Source organism: Charadrius vociferus, unplaced genomic scaffold (genome assembly GCF_000708025.1).
Source record: "Charadrius vociferus isolate BGI_N301 unplaced genomic scaffold, ASM70802v2 scaffold90, whole genome shotgun sequence".
NCBI classification, from domain to species: domain Eukaryota; kingdom Metazoa; phylum Chordata; class Aves; order Charadriiformes; family Charadriidae; genus Charadrius; species Charadrius vociferus.
The window spans coordinates 6,516,806-6,535,937 of record NW_009647222.1 but is presented as its reverse complement, the minus strand read 5'-3'; the positions used below and the strand labels follow the sequence as shown (position 1 = coordinate 6,535,937).

Here is a 19,132-nt window from a genome sequence, read left to right as displayed (position 1 = left end):
GCAAGGTGGGGAGGGGTATCCATTTTAAATAGCCTAACAGCTTCATTTGCTGCACTGCCAAATTAGAACAGAATAAAATAAAGTTAAGGGGGGGGGGGGATAAAATAAATTATACATAATTTACTAATCTGGGAACAGCTGACCATTATTATTATTATTATTATAATTACCATTACAACACTAGCAAGAAGAGGCAGTTCAACTGAAAAAAAAAAAAAAAAAACAAAACCAAAACAAAAAACCCAACACAGTCATAAAATACAAACAAAAAGAACCCTCTCTGACATGGAGGATATGATCAGCTACTCCAAGCATAACTTCAGAGCAAATCTTTTGAGAGAGAGAAAATAGAAAAGAATTTTTCGAGGCAGAGGTGGAAAACGAAAAAAGGGAAAACAGGAGAAAAATAAAACAGATGTTGCAGGGTAAAACTATCACACGTCCAAACCGCTCGTTGGAGTATTGTCCTAAGTCTTCAATGGTATTTGCTTGTTTGCTTTGCACGAGGTCTGCAGAGGTCAAGTTACACTTCAAGTGGGATTTCAAGAGGCAAAGACAGACCTCCCACGTGCTCCTTCCCAGTCTCAACCCCAACCTGCCCCTTTCATCCTGCACCTGGACTTAAATGGCTGAATGCACCAAGGGCTAAATTTGCCGGACAGAGGGACCATTTGCAAAATCAAGGTTGCCACGTACTGAAGACCACGGTTCTGGTGAACGCTTGGGCTGGGATCTCACTGGCACCAAGATGCACAGGGCTATTTTTATAAGTCAAAAGTGGTAACGATGGTGATGAGTCTCTTTCTAGGAGTCGGCATTTACCAGGGAGCAACATGAACACAACGGTGGCATCCTCACTTAGAAAACTGACCCAGAGGAAGGCTTTTGCCTCAGTACGACGCTAAGACTTTGCTTCCCAGGCCAGAGAGGAGCTCCTGGATAGCTGCTGTTTGAAATCAGAGGTAGCCTTTTTGGTTCGTCTGTTGGTTTGGATCTAATGCTTCTGTCTTGCTACACCAACCTGAATCCCCTCCTTCTATGGGAAGGTCAGAGCGAGGAGACGAAAAGAGACTCTTAGGTTCACTTGTATTTACATTCTTTTTTCTGAAATAAAGGGTGCCCTTCGGTCACCTCACTGGAAATACAAGAGGCTAACTTCTGCTCAGGATTAGACTTGTGTAAATCCACCTTCCCCACCTGGTTGCTGTTACCCTAGGAAGGCAAAACTGCCCAAGCAACATACCTAAGGCCTCCAGAACAATACCGAAAATATTACAGCCCAGGAGAACAATTTTCCACTTGTGAGAGGCAGCAGCTAGGGAAACTCAGCACCGCAAAGGTTCGGATTCTTGAATATGGAAATCTCTTCATAGATATTAGTCTTCCTGCCTACACAAGCATCCCACTGATAAAAATGGGTTTCTGCAAGTGCAAAGGAGAAAAAAAAAGTCAGTTTAAAGAAAATTGCCTTTTGGATCAGAGATCAGTACTCAGCCACCCTGAAGGTACAAGCTCATTAAAACTGGACATCGCGGTAACCTAATTACGCTCAGCGAGGAGGTAACATTGCCAGTTGCCCTGTCCTGTGCTGAACAAATCACATTTTGGACAATCCTTTTTCATGTTGTTTAAGCTGCCACTTGAAGTGTAAATTAAAAGCAAAGGCTCCTTACAGACCAAGTCATTTGGAGGGTGCGGGACTTCATTCTGGAACATGCTTTTTGCTCACAATAGTCCAATATTATTCTTATTAGTACCATAAACACGCACACATGAAAATCCAAGATCATAAAATATTTTTTCTCTAAATTTCTTATGTCTCTCTCTCTCTCTCTCTTTTTTCACCTGAGAACGGCACCTACAGTTTCCTTTAAAAATCAAAACCAAACCCAAAAATATATGTCTAATCTCACCAGCTGCTGGTATATCAGGTTCTTCAAGGGATTGTCTAAGATACAACATTGTCCTAACTTAAGACAGAGCAGGAAGCAAAAGAAAAGCGAAAGAAAAACAAAACAAGAAGAAGAGACCAACCAAAAAAAAAGCGAATTGGACTAGTTCAGCGCTTTTAGTACAAATTTGGCACTTGCTCAAAGACTCAGTATGGTGTGCAACTGATGAAGAGAAGTCCTCTCTTGAAAGGAAATAATTGCTTGTTGGGGTTAACAGAAACAGACTCCCCACTTCCTTCCTTGCCAGCCACGCGCACAGGCACGCACGCACACACACACACACTTCTGACCCAGATTTGCCAGGGAGGAGGAGGAGATGGAGGAGACAGAGGGGGTCAAAGGAATTTTATCTTTTTTCTTTCCTGTCAGGTGCATTACCAAAAAAAAAAAAAATTATTTCTCTTTAAACTGTAGCACAAAACAACAAAACACATTCACAAGCCACTTGTTGGCACTGTGTACCTGAGTGAGAATTTCTAGAACATTGTAGAACAAACAGCCATAAAGTTTATTTGAAAAAAAAATAATAATAATAAAAGGTCGACGGGTAAGACTTCAGTGCTTGGGTATAGCAGCTGAATTACTGGCATTATTTTACCCATAGCTTATATCATTCTGTTGTTGTTGTCGTCGTTGTCTTTGTTTCCTTTCTTCTGAGCCTTTTTTCTTCTGATGCAGGCTGATGTCTATTAGTCAGCTGATGTCCCAACTAGTTAAGACTAACAGTTAAAGTAACAGTCAGTGTATGAGAAAGTTAATGTGCTTGGCCACTGGCAAGGATAAACCAGATGGGGCTTTATTTATTTTTTCTTTTCTCCTTGAAGTCCTGTAGGTCACGAGATATTTGGACCCTGATCAGTTGGCTTGCCCTGCAATGTGATTTTCACTGTCACTGCCATAGTCCGCATCAGGGTCATCCTCTTCCTCATCGTATTCATCGTAGATTTCTCCATTGACGTCATCGGTCTGCATCTCTTCCTTGATATGAGGCTCCTCGCCTTTGATGCCGTAAGTGCTCTGGATGACGGGCATCCCGGGCTCCGGGCTGCTGGTGCTTTGCTGCCATGGCAATGGCTCCTGGGTAAACTACGCCCGCGGTGGCAATGGGAATCTGTGCTTGTTGCCTGCCGTGGAGAAAAAGCAAAAGGACGTTTGAATACTGGAAGGAGTAAAGGGAGGGCAAGTAGTACAGCAGCATTTTGCAAGCCCACAGCATACGCTCTTGGGCATGCAGAGGAAGCTCCCGGATGGCCCATGCAAGACAACCCTTATACCAGTATTCCAACCGATACTCCTGAAATAAACATCAATCCCAAACCAACTTCACTGATAAGAAAATCCCATCTCTGTAAACATCTCTAGCTGTACCTGAACTACACAGCTGCAGCTTGCCTGCTTGCGATGCAAACTTCTTTACTGGGTAAACTGGGTGTCCCATGAGCTGCCAGCCAAAAATAAACATCCTTTCAATTGTGGTCCAGCTTAAACCAAACATGTATTTTGAGAAGTCTCCCTTTTAAATAATCCAAGCTGCCGGCAGGACTAGACATAAAAGTAACACATTGCCAAGAGGAGAGACGCAGCGAGGGCTAGGTAGTTTGCACAGGAATGGGGAGGTGCCATAAGAAAGTACCGGTGGATCGGGAGAAAGCAAGGCAGGTGTCTCCTAAGAGGCAATGTTTACTCCACGTTCACTCAGAGACCTGGCAATTATCAGGGAGAGGAACAGTGGGCTTTCTGGGGGCAACCTGGGTTTATAGGATGATCACTAAGGGCCTCCCACTGGAAGGTGGTAGTTTCCACAGCGAGCGGCACTTGTGAAAAGCAGAACCTTTGAAGGAAAGGTGGATAAAATTGGAAAAAGGCAGACTTAAAACGGAAGCATGCATTATTTAAAAATAAATAAAAAGCAAGCGAGCAACATGAGCATTTGAGAAAATCCTCTACAGGATGCCTTTATGCGGCATCTAAGCCTTGGAAACCTGTCTGCAGTAATGAAAGAAGAATTATTCCAGGCCATAGAAATTCCCTTTGCATCAAGAACACTGGCTGTGTTATACCAGTGTTTGTTTCCCTGAGAAGCTTCAGGGTCCCAACAAGCCTAGAGGTTTAAAATTCATGCTCCTTTTGTTTCCTTGCTGCATGAAGTAATTCCATTGCAGTAATACTCTTCAGTACATGCTGCACATTGTAATGTCATCAGCGGTGTGTCCATCTGCACTCAAAAGCCTTGCCACAGGAGACAGGGCAGAGTCTCTTGAGATGAACATTCTTAATTAAGAATGAAACCCTCCCCTGTTCCCCTGCCTGCCTGTGCCCCGGCTGTACAGTAAGCCTTGCACAGTACAGTGAGCCTGAAAGACTCTCCTCTGCCAAACAGCTTTACGTTTGTTTGGAATCGCTCGCTGCGTTTTCGGATACTTCCTGCCCGCCATTCGAGGGAGGCCTCCCTCCGCACAGCCCTTACTGCCGCCTTTCTGAAACAAGCAGAAGTTGTCTCAGGCTGAAGACACAGCTCTTAAAGTAGGGAGCGGATCTAATTTGCATTTTGTTCTTAATTCAATAGGAAGGCTTTTGTTTTCTGGAGTCAGCATTTCTGTAACAAGATTCAGCACACTTAAATTGCTTTTAATATTTAACAATAGGAACACTTTGCACTTAAATGCTGCTTTTCAGAGTGCTTTTCAAATATTAAATAATTTAAGAATAGTATTTTTCCACGTCTATAGGATGTCCACTCCAGAGGAGCTCAAAGCAGTCCTCGGATACTAATTTTTTAGGGCTCTCAGCAGCCCAGTGAGGTGAGTTTACCCTACCACCACTGAAGACGAGGACACAGAGACATAGAAAAATTAGGTACAAGGGTTGCAAAAAAATGCCCAGTCCTTCGCAGTGCGATGCCTTCAGACAGGCTTTCAGCATGTCCTAGCAGCTGGCACAGCCACAGCTCTTGTAAACCCAATCACATATTTTGGTGCCCAGGCAGGAGCTGGACTGGCGTTTAGAAGTTTCGCCCTAAATGACCTGTACCAGGTGATGCAGCAGATGGGGAACTAAAACCAGGAATGGCTCTGTAGTGCTGTGACTGCCAGCATCAAACACTGACCCCTCTGCGGTCATCAGCCGCTTTGTCACTAACTCCTGTAAAGATTTCACCCCAGGTTCTGTGCTCTAATGCCCCGGTGCAAATTATCTCCTGAAATGCCTTGATTTCAATGTCAGCCTTGTTTGGAAAGCTAAATAATATGCAGAATGTTACAAGGTTAATTTTTTCTCCCATGATGAGGCATGCATGTTAACCAGATAAGCAGTGTTTTAGGGGCTCTGTTGCCACCTATTCTTTTTCCAGAAGGCCCCCCTCCTCTTTTTTTAATCTCTTGATGCCAAATGTTGGCTGACTTCCCTGTGTTTGTTTCAGTGCTTACCGTTGGGATCACTGGACCTGCCAGCGCCACAGGGTTAAGCAGCTCAAATTTCTCTGCTGAGCGGCTTATTATAACAATGCGCGCTGTAGCTGTTTAAAACACAGTCTGATGACACTTAACAGTTGCTGGACAGATATTCTCTCCTTTATTGCTCCTTCTAGCCATTAACTAGAGGGATGTGCAACTCAGTTAATATTAAAATGATTCCAAACTCAGATGAAACAGAACATAAATTCCATTATTTCTGAGGGCCGTTTTTGTTGCCAGTTTTGTTGGTTTTTTTTTAAGACCACTGCGTAGCTTTTAATTTTCTGGAGTGAATACAGAAATATTGCAGAATATTTGATTACTTCCGATTCTTTTGATTTGCTGTAACCAAAACCAAGGGGTCTTTGCAGAAAGAAAAGACATGCTAGTTTTCTAGGCAGATTTTAATCTAATCATATCAAGCTGATCTATTAGCTGTTTATCAGAACCAGTCTTCTTGAAAATTATGCTCAACGCAGACCATTTAGCTTACTGTACTGGAAGACACTCCCGAGTATGACAAATGCTGTCACGATGAACAACGTAGACAACTTCATGCCTGATAGGAATTAACTGAGCCAAGTCCGTATTCCGGCTGAAGTTCAGTAAGTTTCAGCAGTCCTTTTGCAGACCGCTTGCTACAGATCATACTGAACACAAACTTGTATTTTTGGCTTTTGGATCAGGAAGCACTACCATAGATTCATTCAGATATACTCTCCGAGGCCTCATAATAAAGTAAGACTTATAAGGCTTTATTAGAAGGCTTATGTTTCATTGGAAAATCTTAAGGTTTTTTTGGTTCTTTTTTTTTGCTTGATCAGAATGGAAATGAGACAGTTGGCCAAAGCTGTAAGATGAGTATATAGCAGAGCCAATAAAAAAATCCCTAACTGCTAACTTCCTCCTGGAACACATTGTTTTAAAGTATAAATTTCATATTCTGTTAGCAATATATAATGTTCTTGCCAATAAAATACAACATTTACCACACTGAATTAAGAATTCTCCCTGAAAAAATTTTTTGCTGAAATGAGCGGTAGTTTTTAAAGGTCCCATACCCAACGTTAAAATACTGCCTCATCTCCTGGCGTCTGTTGCGCATGATTGCCTTGTACTCGCCAATGCGTAATTTTTTGCCATCTACAAGGCAGGTACGCTTCGGCCTTGGCTTGTATTTGTAGTCTGGGTATTTCTCCAGGTGCTGCTTGCTGAGTCGCGCCTGTTCCTCATAGTATGGCTGCTTCTCTAGGTTTGTCATAGCTTTCCAGCGAGATCCTGTCACACACAGAAAAAAAAAAAAAAAAAAGAGAAATGAGATTCTACTCTTCCACAAACACTGAAAGGCAGAGAAACAAGTAGGTCACCCAGAACAAGATACCTACGGTCATAACGCTTTGGGCTGGGAATCTGTCAGAGCTTCTAGACAGGGGTCAGGTCTTGTTTGTATTTGACTGGTAAACCTCTTGGCTACAGCCAAGGGGCAGAGAGAGAGGATAGTGGAAGTTTTGACTCAATATTTTACTGAAACTTATCTACATTATAACTTTCAGGTGGGAAGCAAAACCACCACCCTGACAATGAGAAATCCATGACACTGTTTTAGAAAACAAGGCAGTGTATTTAAGTGGAATGGCCAAAGAGCCCTTGGATACACAGAGTCTGCTCTGCTAATTCCCCCCAACTTCCCTTTGGCCACGGGCCCATTTTCACCTTCTCTTCTGGAAGAGGCACCACTCCCATGTGCTGAGATTTAGTCGCTGTGCTCCACCACAGCTGGATCAAGCCATAAACTCTGGATACGCACATGTCTACAGCTTAGTCTTTCATGACAAATAACGTATCTTTCTAGCTTCCAGGTTTGTGAGAAGCAGAATATGAACTGATCATAAATGCTACGCTGCTGGGTACAGGAGCCTGCAAAGACCCTGAAGCAACGCCTCTAAAAGCTGGAAACTATCCCATATGTCTCAGTGGAGTTTTAACTCCAAGACCAAGTCCCGGTGAACACTGCCAGCTCCAACTTAAAGAATCAGTATGTGTCATGAAGGGAAGAGCACTGGGATATTGGCACACCTCTCCATTATGGCTTCATTGCTGGCAGCCCTGTTTCGGACACTGCCTATGTTAGTGTGGATATTTGAGCTAGGGAAATAATGAAGACTTTACAATTGTTTTAAAATACCTCCTGAAAATTATAAACCAATATTTCTTAAAGGACATAAAATGGGAGCAGAGAGTAAAATTTCTCAAATCAGTCATCCTATTTTATTTTTCCATGAACTATAGAAGTGCTTCAGGGTAAGATACATTTCAAGTAACAGGAATGGTCCAAGCTGTGAAACATGTGGCCTAGAAGGAAAACTTTATTGGAAAATAGTCAATTTTCCCATTGGAAAAAAGTTTGAATAGTTTCTCAATTTAATGGGTTCATAATGCATATGTCATACTTGACTTCCTCTTGTTCTTCATTTTTTATGGTTACTCATACTGTACTTAGCTCATGCTATTACTCAGGCTGGTCTTAGCTCACTGTGCCCCTAAGACTTGCAATATAAAGAGCCCAGTTATCCCTTCCCAGGAAAGAAAACAGTTTGGTTCCCTCTAGAAAGGTCCCTTCTGATTATTGACACCATTTTCCCCATTGCTCTTTGAATCTTTATTCCAAGCTGAGGTCCCTTCTGATTATTGACACCATTTCATTTTCCCCACTGCTCTTTGAATCTTTATTCCAAGCTTCAGTTCAGGCTTCTGGAGTGAAGGGCTAACAGGCTGGTACAGCCTGACCTCACACCTAAAGATAACTTATTTGTAAATAACGATGTCTTTGTTCTCAAGAGGAGCAATGGACATCCCGTTCTTAGCAAACATTACTTCGGAGTCAAAACCATCATTTTTTCATGATGTTTACAACATGTAACATGCAGAGATCCTCCAGCTAGTTCTGGAACGGGACACAGCTTAATTACATGGTTATTAGCGTAGGCACAGCACCATATTAGCGTGACTAGGTGGTTTCTAGGATTTGGACTGAAACTCCCACACAGCACTTTGTATGTCATACAGAGGTAGTAGCTGCGCGGAGGGATCTGAGGCAGGGCTCTGTGTTACTCAGGGCAACAAAACTCTGTGGCCAGAATCCTGCTCAGCACCTTTGTCTCCTACGGAGAAATTATTTTAAGCTTTTTCTGGCAAAGAGAAAGTGACACCAACTTTCCACACGCAGTACCTCCTAGATTTTGGGCTAAACGACACTGTGATAAACATGTGAAGACTGCCAAAACACTGAACACCTACTAATGCTGCATAAGATGGAAACAGGGCCTGTGTTGGACAACGTTAAGAATTCAGGGTAAAGCATATGAGCGGTACAGGAAGATGCCCAACCTTCAAATTCTGCCTCGTAGACACTGGCACACAGGCGTTTTAGCATATGAAGAAAATCATAAAAGTTAGTCTAAATCTACAGTACTCTAATCAAAGACTTGCTGTAGTCCCAGCGGCTTAGCAAAACAGCCCTGGCCCCATTTCCTGCTGCTCCCTCAGTTTTTATTTATGAATAATGAAGTTGAAAACCTCAGTCTTTAAACAAATCTTAACATTTGCTTTACACGCTGTGAGGGTTACCTGCAATATAGGAACTCAGACATAATTTTAGATAGATGGACAGACAGAAAGGTAGAAATTAAAATCAGTTGTTGCAACATTGCCGTGAAAATGTTCCATCCCAGCACAATTCCTTTTTCACTGCGCTAGCTTACTTGCTGCAATCCTACAGTCAGATCTGGGCAGGGAGACTCCTAACCCCTCACGTGAAAAGATCTATAAATAGTTGGTGAAGTTAGGCAAACACGTAAGTTTTTGCAGGATCAGGGCCATAAAACCTGAAATTTTGATGCATAATATTTGTACATACAGTTACACATACAATATTTATACATAAATGTCATCCGTTATGTTTTTCCTTCTTAAGCTGCAAACTCAATACAACAAAAATCCTGGCAGTCTCACCTCTCTTCCTAGCAAATTTTTAATAGCTGCCTTCTGCAGAGATACCTCTTCCTACTATGATTTTACCGTTTTTACAAAATATACTAAATATAATTTACTAGTATGTTTTGAAGTATCATAAATAATTAAACAAACAATGTTGTCAAAATAAATTTTGAAAAAGGGCACATTTTCTGATGATAAACCCTTGTTTTTTACATTTTATCATTTTCACTTATCTTCTTAGGAATATACCAAAAGCAACCAGCTCTCTGATTGGTCTTAGTCTGAAATTTTGTAAATTTGAAGAATATATGACTCTGATCTTCGAGTTTGCATCCACAGACAAGCTAAGCTATGAATGAGTATCATCAATCAACATACTAAAACTGGTTGAAGCTACCTTGTGTTTGGACAAAATAGATTTGTAATAGCTTTATCTGCCATTGTTTTATGTGTCTATAAACACACACGGGCAGGCACAGGTACCTATGCACAGTGCCAAGCCCAAACACGGTGCGATTGAAGAATCTTGAAAAATCTTTCATTTTAAGGGATGTTTTACAGTCTTGGGTGAGCTTTCTGCTCACCATCTGTCTTAGAAAGCTTTGAGTGGGTCAAGTATGCAAGGCTTTTCTCCTTGACTATGAAAAGAAGAAGCTGTTCCCCTCCCTGGATGCACACATAACGACAAGCGGGATTCTCGCACAATTCTCCCGCATCTGGTGGCTGAAGCATTTTGAAACCAAATGGGAAAATTCTCAGGCTCTGCAGCACCAAAGATGGCTCCTACCCCCAAAGTGAGCTAGGGCAGTTAGAGCTGTGCCTACATGACAACTGTGAGGATGGCTGTAGACGCCGGCTATTTAAGTCCAGGGCAGAAAAGAGATGTCCCCGTGCATGCCCCGGCACTGGTGCTCGGGCACACACGCGCATGCACTAGGTGGGGTTCGGAGCTCTGCTTATCGCTGATTTTAAGCCAAGTTTCTCTGACAAGAATTTTCAACTGTTCGTAATATTGCCTAACTTCTTGTCCATTAGACTGACGCTTTTCAGTCTGAGTATCTGAATCAGGCTGAGTTTATGTTTAAAAAATACCCTCACGTACACAAGCACTTGCATAATGTATAGGTATGTGCATAGGTTTGTATTCACACACTTACACATCCACGAGAGCGTTCCTAAAGGTAGTATCTAACTCCATCTTTTCCTAACCTCTTTATGTAGATTTCTCAGTGAAATTAATTAAAATATTTACAAAAATATCTAAACAATGCATTATTAAATTGATAGGGTCCAGCAGACCCATTTTAGCACTTTTTTAACAATTTACTAAAAAAAAATCATTATCCACAAGTTTAAGTTGCAATGAACAGATGGATGACAAACGTATGCACAGATGAATTTAGTGACAAATCCATGTATCTAATTTTTATGCTCAAAACATAATACCACTGTGTCAAACATAATCCCTAGAGAATTCTAGTGCTGGGAAGGGCACCTCCTCTCATTTTACTACAAAAATGACCCTCGATCTGTGACAACTCCATCTAAGCTACTCTCCGTGACAACGAGCTCTCTGACCTCAATGTGTAGCAGCACTGCTAAAAAAAATGGCAAGGAAAAATTGTGGCTTTCTAATAAAGAGACCCTAATACCTGGCTGAACTGTAAGCTCCTAGTTGCTCTCCCTACGCCAGTTAACTGAGAGCTCCCTGCTGACTTCAAAAGACTGGCCTTTTGCAATTGAGGGAAGACCTTTGTAACGTTTCTGTCAAGAAAGAAGACGTCAGGACATCCCTCTCCATTGCATAGGTGGAATAAAGGAATGAAATGCGACGCTGGAAAGAAATAGAAACATCATCTCTTACTGCCTCAGACCTTGCTTCTCCCCATATCTGGCAGCAAAACAGAAAGAGTTTGGAGTCAGCTATACTGTCTGTCACCTCAACAGGATCTGTAATGAATTTGCACATTTTACTCCAACTACTGTATATCTAATCAGAAAAAGATGTCCCCATATCTCCCTGATCTAGCGCCAAATAGTAAAAGGTGATTCCTTATGTTAACAATTTCAGCAGAATGGCTTATTAAAACCAGATTTTAGGGTATTATAAAATGCTTAGAAGCCCTTTAAAATGTCAACCAGGATCCCCAGAGACTGCGTAAAATGTCAGCCCAGCTCAAGCGCCTGTTTTAAGCAGAATGAATTAGCAGCGTGCTGTCGGAGGTTGTTATCCAAAACAATCAGTTAAGAGGGAAAACATCAAGCTCTCTTTGTACTTTCTATATGAAAAGGGCCATTCAGAATGATCTTGTAGATTTCTGAAGCTGATTATTTAAAAACAGGTTTCACCAGGTCTACTCTCAATTTAGAAACAGACCAAAACTATTACAGCCCTGTCCTCAGCCTAATCACATCATACACCTCTGACCAGTATAATCCCTTTTAACCAGTATAAGGTTATTTTACCATCAACATAACCAATTTAGCCTTCTAATCCTGTTCCCATAACTAATCTAATCATCTCGTACCACCCTTTTAATCATGGGTTAATATCATCACATCTGCCATCCACAGCCAATACATTCTGCCCCTCCGACCAATTTTATCTCGTTTCCATTTGCCCCCTGCTAACTTTTAATAATACTGCTCTCACCAAGTTGAACTTCAAACCTCTGACCAGTCTAAACTCAGCGTATTTACCAGCCCTGCAGCTGGTTACTGCTGCCATTACAATTGTGCTACATCTCCCGAGTTGTCTGCAAAACCAATGAGACCTGCAGCCCAGGTAAACGCGTTCCTTGCTCAAGCTTTTACCCACTGGCCTGAGGGATGCTTAGGTCCTGTAACACAGTCTTTAACAGTAAAAATGCAACTTCTCTGATTTGGTCACCGATTTCTTTTTTTTTTTTTTTTTTTTTCTGCTGAAGAGCAATTCATTAGCCCGAGAGATGCTCACTATTCACCTTCTGTATCATTCACTGTGTCACAGAGGAATAACTTAGGACAGAAAGTGGTCCTGGGAATTCAAGCAAGTAGTGAAAAGTTGGATGACTATGGCGTGAAATTCAGTAGGTGATGTTCATGACAAATATTGCTTGGGATGTGAAGAGTAGAGGATATGGAAATTAGTTCTGATGTTTGTTTTTTGATTTCAGGATTCTTTTCAGAATATTTAGAATAAAAGCAGCTTGTGATAGAGATCATATACTAAAGGGAAATTTAATGTAACAGGGACATAATAAAAATCCTTTAAAACTGTCAGTGTATAAAATAAAGGGATGTTTTTTAGGATCTTTTCCCTATGGCCATTGATTTGAACAGAAAGTGCTATGGCACAAATCAAATACTGTGGTGTGCTACCCCATAGAATCTAGTTAGAAGAAATGTGCGGGCAAATAAACGATAGCAGTCGTTTTGTGCTTGTTCAACAGCCTAATGAAATAAACTGTTTTTGTCTATTCAGTTTGTGTTTTCACACCAAATCCACCACCACAATCACAGTAATTACAAAGACACAAGAACATTTCAGGTTAGGGTTAATGTATACCGCCGGGCAGCACGGTGGAAGCTCGTATCACTGTTGTCTTTGGTGCAGTCATTCTAGAGACAGTAATTCTGTTGTGTCAGGTGCTCAGCTCTATTCAGTCAAAAGGTTTTTGAGTTTTGCTACTGAAAGAACAGCGCTCTGTCCTTCTTACCTAGTATCTTGCTGATATTGGAGTTGTGCATGTCAGGGAAGGCTTGAAGGATCTTCCTCCGTTCATCTTTAGCCCACACCATGAATGCATTCATGGGGCGCTTGATATGGGGCTCATTGCTACCACGCCCTCTGGATTCCCGATAAATTCTAGACTCTGAAACTCCCGCACTTCCTACAAAGAAAGAGAAAAACATTCCCAGCTTGTGTTTCATTATGCAGCTTCCTCTGCCATCAGTAAATTATGTCAGGTGCTGCACAGTCACTGAGTCAGCGTTCACAATATGTTAACGGCATTTCTTCTTTTCATTCGAAGCAGTAGGAAATACCATATATTGTCTAGTTTTTAGTTATTCTATTGTTTCAGTACCACATGGTATATAGACTTGGTGAAGAGTTTCAATTGCTTTTTTCAACACAAAGGATTAAATAGCTTTTCTAAACCATCTTTCAGTACTTAGTAACGTAAACCCAACACTTATCAATGTAGATTTTCTTTTCACTTTCTTCCTTTCTTGCTTACAGAGTGCTGGTCATATTATGTTACATATCTTCTACCTTTTTTGTGATGGGAAGGGCTTGATACATGGCAACCCCAGATGTTTCTTCTTAAGCAAGTTTCTTAACCAGAAAATGAACATTTACACATCTGCCTGGTTTTGTGTTTACCTCTCCATAACAACATAAACAACAGCAGAGAAAGAAATGAACATTACGCTTACTTCATCAAACCAAGGAAGTTTCTACAGATGCAGAGCGCGCATCATATATGGATGATCAGGTCTATAATTCACGGGCTCACTGTGTGATCTCATTAATCCCACATCTATTCGCCTCCTTTATTCCCTTTTACCATCAGAAATACATTCTTGGTCCAGTCTTGAGAAGTGCAGTGTACAAAAGAGAAGGCTAAAAATCACCTCCAGACTTAAACACACCACATGATGAATCATTTTTTCCTGCCTTGTTTCATAGCCGCTTATTGCTAACCGCTCTTACTTCTCACAGGCCTCCAAAGCACTTGGATTTTCCTCCAGATCCCGTTGACATATACACACAAACCTGGAAATAAGGATAAACCATTTGTACTGACCATCAGAATCTCCACTCATGTTGAAATCCATCATTGCGTGGCTAAACTTCCCGTCTTCACTCTGTTTTACTGCCAGTTGCTGAGTCAGGGTCTCCAGTGTTGTTTTGTCCTGTATGGGCAAGATGACGGGATTTGGATCAGGAAAATAATTAAACATTGTAACTGCAAAGTTCATAGGTAATGTAGAAGGTTGATAGGGAAGCCACAAAACAGTTCCTTCACAACAGTTTACTGAGCCAGGTATTTAAGAACACGTAACAATATTTGTTCTGGAAGGGCTACAGTTGCAGACTCTACCGAGTCCTTTTTAAAACATGCTTATTAGCTAGTGATGAGCAAACTTCATAGTGTTGAAAAGATTGCTTTAGTTAGGCATGATAAAATTGGCTGCACATCTGAAGAATACTTCAACTCTCTAAGTCCCCGGGACTGCAAAGCTGGTCTGGAAGTTTAGATGATACATGCTCTTTTGCACTGTATTTATTGTTTTACTCTATTTCCAGCCTGCAATCAAAGTGCAGAGACATGGGCGACTTTGCCCTTTTTCTTTTTTGCAAGGCAATATTTTAGGAAGCAGCCTACAGGGGAAAAAAAAACCCCAACCCTGTAGTTCAAACTTATTCAGGCCTCGGGAAAGGGTCAGGCTGAATTAAGCATGATACTTGGGCAGCAGTTTGTGTTCTTGTCCAGACTGTTTTGCCCAACCCTACTAACACCCCGTCCGTCATTCATCTAGTCAGAACTATCTGTGAACCCTGGATTGCAACAGGCTCGTGCGCACTGCCAATTAATCTGTCAGGCTGCAGCGGTGTCTAAAGACATTGCCAGAACAACATGCCAGGGCCATCAATTCCAATGTTCTCTTCAAAACACCTCGCTCCCCCCTGAATTGTTTGACTTTACAAATACAAAGGTGCTCCATTTTCCAACTGTTTTTGTTTTCCCAATGAATTTTACTCGTAAACATTCTATCTTCCTGACAATCATATGTTTAAAAATAAATCTTTCAGGAAAGCAATACTAACATTTCAAAATGTTAGGCACTGTGCCTTTTGCAAAGCTAAGAAAATGACATGATACGGAATGATAATAAAGTGGCTCCAGTTGAAAAAATTCTTTTGAGCTTCTTCCTGAAAGAAAGATTGCTGTTTTGTTGCTCTATTCCACTCCTGATGACTGTAAAAGATCAACAAACTAAAAAAACTTTCAGATTTCACACAGCAACCAGAGACTTTACAACTATTCTATGTAGCCTAATAATGTCACTGGGTTGTATTATAGAAGAAAACAGAAAAGAGAACAATACGAATACAGAAGCGCTTCCCACAATGTGATGTCCCTGCATCTGCAATTCAAAGAACAGTTCAAATTCATGTAAGTCATTTCACAAAGATTTTCTTGAGAGAGTACGAAAGGAGGCTGATCTGCCAACTTTATACACTCGCACGCTTTAGGGAACGCGAGGTTGACTTTCCTTCTCCTCACGTTCATTTTCACTGTGGATCCCTTTCGCACTTCTGGTGCTCTGTCCATAAGCAGACACATCACCACCAAAACCGTGCAAGGTGAGTGAGCCTCTTGGTTTTTGCAGGAATAGCTCATGCAAGCAGAGTCAGCCTATCACAAGCAAAAGGGTTTCTGTAACGCTTCCAGGCACAGCAGATCCAGAGAGCTTGGAGAAGCTTCGAATAAGCACCTGAACTACTCAGGCATTTAGCTTTACCAAACTCTTTGATCTACTGGTTTTAACTCGGCTCTCATTTCCAAAGCAGCCTGTCAGCAGACTGAAAGTCAGGAATAAGTTGACTTTGTATTTCTTCCAAATGGATCTCAGATATATAATGAAAGTCAACAGTTTTTCCTCAGAAAAAAAAAAAATCATTTACCGTCAACTTCCCAATGATAAGAGTTCAAAAATTTTTATGTCAGAAATCACCTAAAAATTCTGCCACCAACCTAAAATATAAAAGAACATCTCCTCTTGTTGGGTATATCATGGGGGAAGGGAGTTATTCTGTTGCAGACTTTTCTTGAATCATGTATAAACCTCTTAGAGAAACAGAGCTGAGAGCGCAAAGGGCACAGGCTTAACAGCTTTTTCTTTATGCAGTAAACGCAGCTGTTGAAGTCAGAGGCAGTTACATTCAGAACCACACTCTGCCGACATGATCTGATTGAGTCTTAAGGTCAGCGAATACTCCGGCATGCTGCCGGCAAGGTACACACTGGGTACGGCTCATTTATCAGAGTTTGACTTAACAAGCCTACAGATGCTCCGCCGTTATCCATCTTGGGCAAAGTTTTGCATTTTGAGGTCCAGCCACAGTGGATGAAGTGAGAGAGCGTGGGCACGACTGAAGAGGGGCCGCCAAGGAATGCCAGCTGAGTGCTGAGCTCCCGGGCTGCACCGCTCAGCCCCACCGCTTGGAGGTGGCTCTGCAACCAGCCGAAACGTGGGTGAGTGGGAAGACCACGCTTGTGACACGGTGACAATTCACTCCCTGCTACTGAAACACAGAGTATGACAGTATAATTCAATCAGCAACGATAAGGTAGCAGTTAAAAAGAACTTCTGCACAATGTTGCTCTGGAAATAGAGGATGTCAAAACAGCCAGCTGTACTTTTCTGTGTTAACGTTTAGAAATGTTTAAGTTTAGAAAGTACTCAGGCAAGAGTAAGTCTAAGCCTGCTCTTTCCTAAGCCTCTGCAACAGCATTAGGAGAGCAGAAAGAGACCAGCAACACTCTGGCAGGATGCAGAAGCCTGACTATATGTAAGTCGCATTCCGATTTCCTGTCCTATGCTCTTCCCATTAAACACATGGCAGCTGATTTTCCCCAATCCTGACGTACGGAAATGCTTTTACAGTTACAAAATATTTGAAAGGTGCTAAGCAGCATTCCCGTGTTGTTTTGCTTGAGAGCATACAGTTGATGACTTAGTGGTTTTCGTTTGATGGATGCATCTCTTTACCTTTCCTACAGAGTATTTCAGTTCATGGAGAAAGCATTTATGGAAACTCCAAAGAAACAAAGTGAAAAAAAAAATCCTTTCTTCCCTTACCCCAGATAAACTGGCAACCTGCTGCCATTGCTAGCCCAGCCTCCTCTCACAGAACCTATTTAAGAACTTCAGACAAGAGATCCACAATGGTTTCAAGTTTATACAAAAGGAGGATCTATTTATCATCATTATTTCAATTCAACAGCAAATTACACATTCTTAGAACTGCCACAACTCTGCTTTGTTGGATTAACTGTGTAAACAGCAGCAAGCCGTGGTCCCATCCAGTGAACCCAGGTGGAGTACCTGCGTGTTGGGCTCAGCAGCACACTTCAGTAAAGTAGTTGTGATACAGCACTACAACTCCAGAGGCAGTGGTACATTCCTGCACACTACACTGGACCATGCCTTGAACTTATTTTATCATTATATCATGCTCTACATCCAATTGCCTTGCTGGGCAGAGAAAGAAATGGGGAAGAGAGTTCAGCTGATGAAATTGTACAGACTTTCAGGTTTTTAAAGCTACAGGAAAACAACCAGGGTGATAATCCCTTCCTTTCAGATCTGCCCCACACCCCAAAGGTATAAAACGCTATCTATCCTCCAAGCAGTGCACGAGTGGCATCAGCTGTGGCCTAGAACCAATACTGCTGGGACAAACAGGCAAGGTTGGTCCAAACCTAGGGAAGTGGTGTAAAGAATTGCTTGTGAGACCTGCTAAAAATCAGACAGCACAAACCAGCGAAAACAAACGGTAAGGAGCGCTTCTGCTCTTGCAGGAGAAGAAACATAGGGATCTCTTGCTAAAGACAAAGTGATTCTTTTTCTTCTGAATTTTGGATTAGGCCCCAGAGGGCTGAAATACATCTTAGAAACATCTTTTTCCTTTATGAAGAACTTGGGCAGAGGCTGGGAAAAACTATCCTAATGGTCATTTCTATTGGATTGTAGCAGAGACTTTCCGTAGGGGCAGCGAGAGCTCTGTTGTCTGGATCATTTAAAATTGTAATGGGCAAACCAGAGAAGATAATGCTGTAGAGAGCAATCAGTCCCACAACAGCCCAATTGTTCAAATATAACCAGAAAAGCCCCATCAATAGCCACAATGTGATGAGAAGTTTCTAAAACTTTATTAATCAAAGAAAGTAATCCACTGGAGAAGACTGATTTGTACCACAGCTCCTAGGAACGGTCTAATTATATTTAAAAGAACAATGAAAAACACATACACACATGGAATGTGTCACGTAGAAAAAAATATATAAAAAATGACTAAGCACCACAAGTCAGACTCAGTTTTGTGGTCAGCTGCAAAAGTTCCTTGGCTCTCTGTCATGGATAGCTGTCATAGTTTAACAAAACATTGATCTAAAAATGACAAGAACTTGGTTGCAGTCTCTTTCATAGAAGAAACATAAAACAAGAAGAGTCAAAACATATGTAGAACAGCCTGATAATGTTTGCCAGAACTCCTCCCACTACTAGACAAACGTGAAGTAAAACCTTGGAAGGTTTGAGAAATCAAGACCTTCCGATATATTTGCCTACTCTCCTCTGCCCTCGCTGCTCCTGTCTTGTGCTGGATGGTGGTACCAATGCTCAGAGTGCACCTGAGACCATGCGCACGCCTCCGCTCCTGAAGGACTCCACAGTTCTTGCAGAATACTGCGAATGCTGGGCATATGGCAACGGATCCCTCCTCCCCCTCTTTGAGACATCCTTTTGGCTGGGGTATTTGGCAAACACTGACAGTATTCTGAACTCCGTTAGAATTGTATTTTGGCAAGAGCTGTTTTTCCGATTGCATAATTCAAGGTTAGCAGTTTTACTGAAGCAGTCCACTCTTCACTTTTCTACTCTCATAACCCTACCCCCATTTCCCCCGATATGAATATTTTTCCTCTCAGTCTGATGCCTGCAGAGATACAGGCAGTG

General features: G+C 41.7%; 1 protein-coding gene across 1 annotated transcript in view; it reads right to left on the bottom strand.

Annotated features, from left to right (window-relative positions):
* Positions 1-1,986: 1,986 nt before the first annotated feature.
* The window catches only part of SOX5 (SRY (sex determining region Y)-box 5), a 254,825-nt gene continuing 237,679 nt past the window's right edge, over positions 1,987-19,132 (bottom strand). The window contains 5 exon segments of the mRNA XM_009879668.1: positions 1,987-3,006; positions 3,008-3,076; positions 6,466-6,682; positions 13,099-13,272; positions 14,191-14,299. Of these exon segments, the coding sequence (XP_009877970.1) occupies positions 2,808-3,006; positions 3,008-3,076; positions 6,466-6,682; positions 13,099-13,272; positions 14,191-14,299 (768 nt within the window). The 3' untranslated portion in view covers positions 1,987-2,807.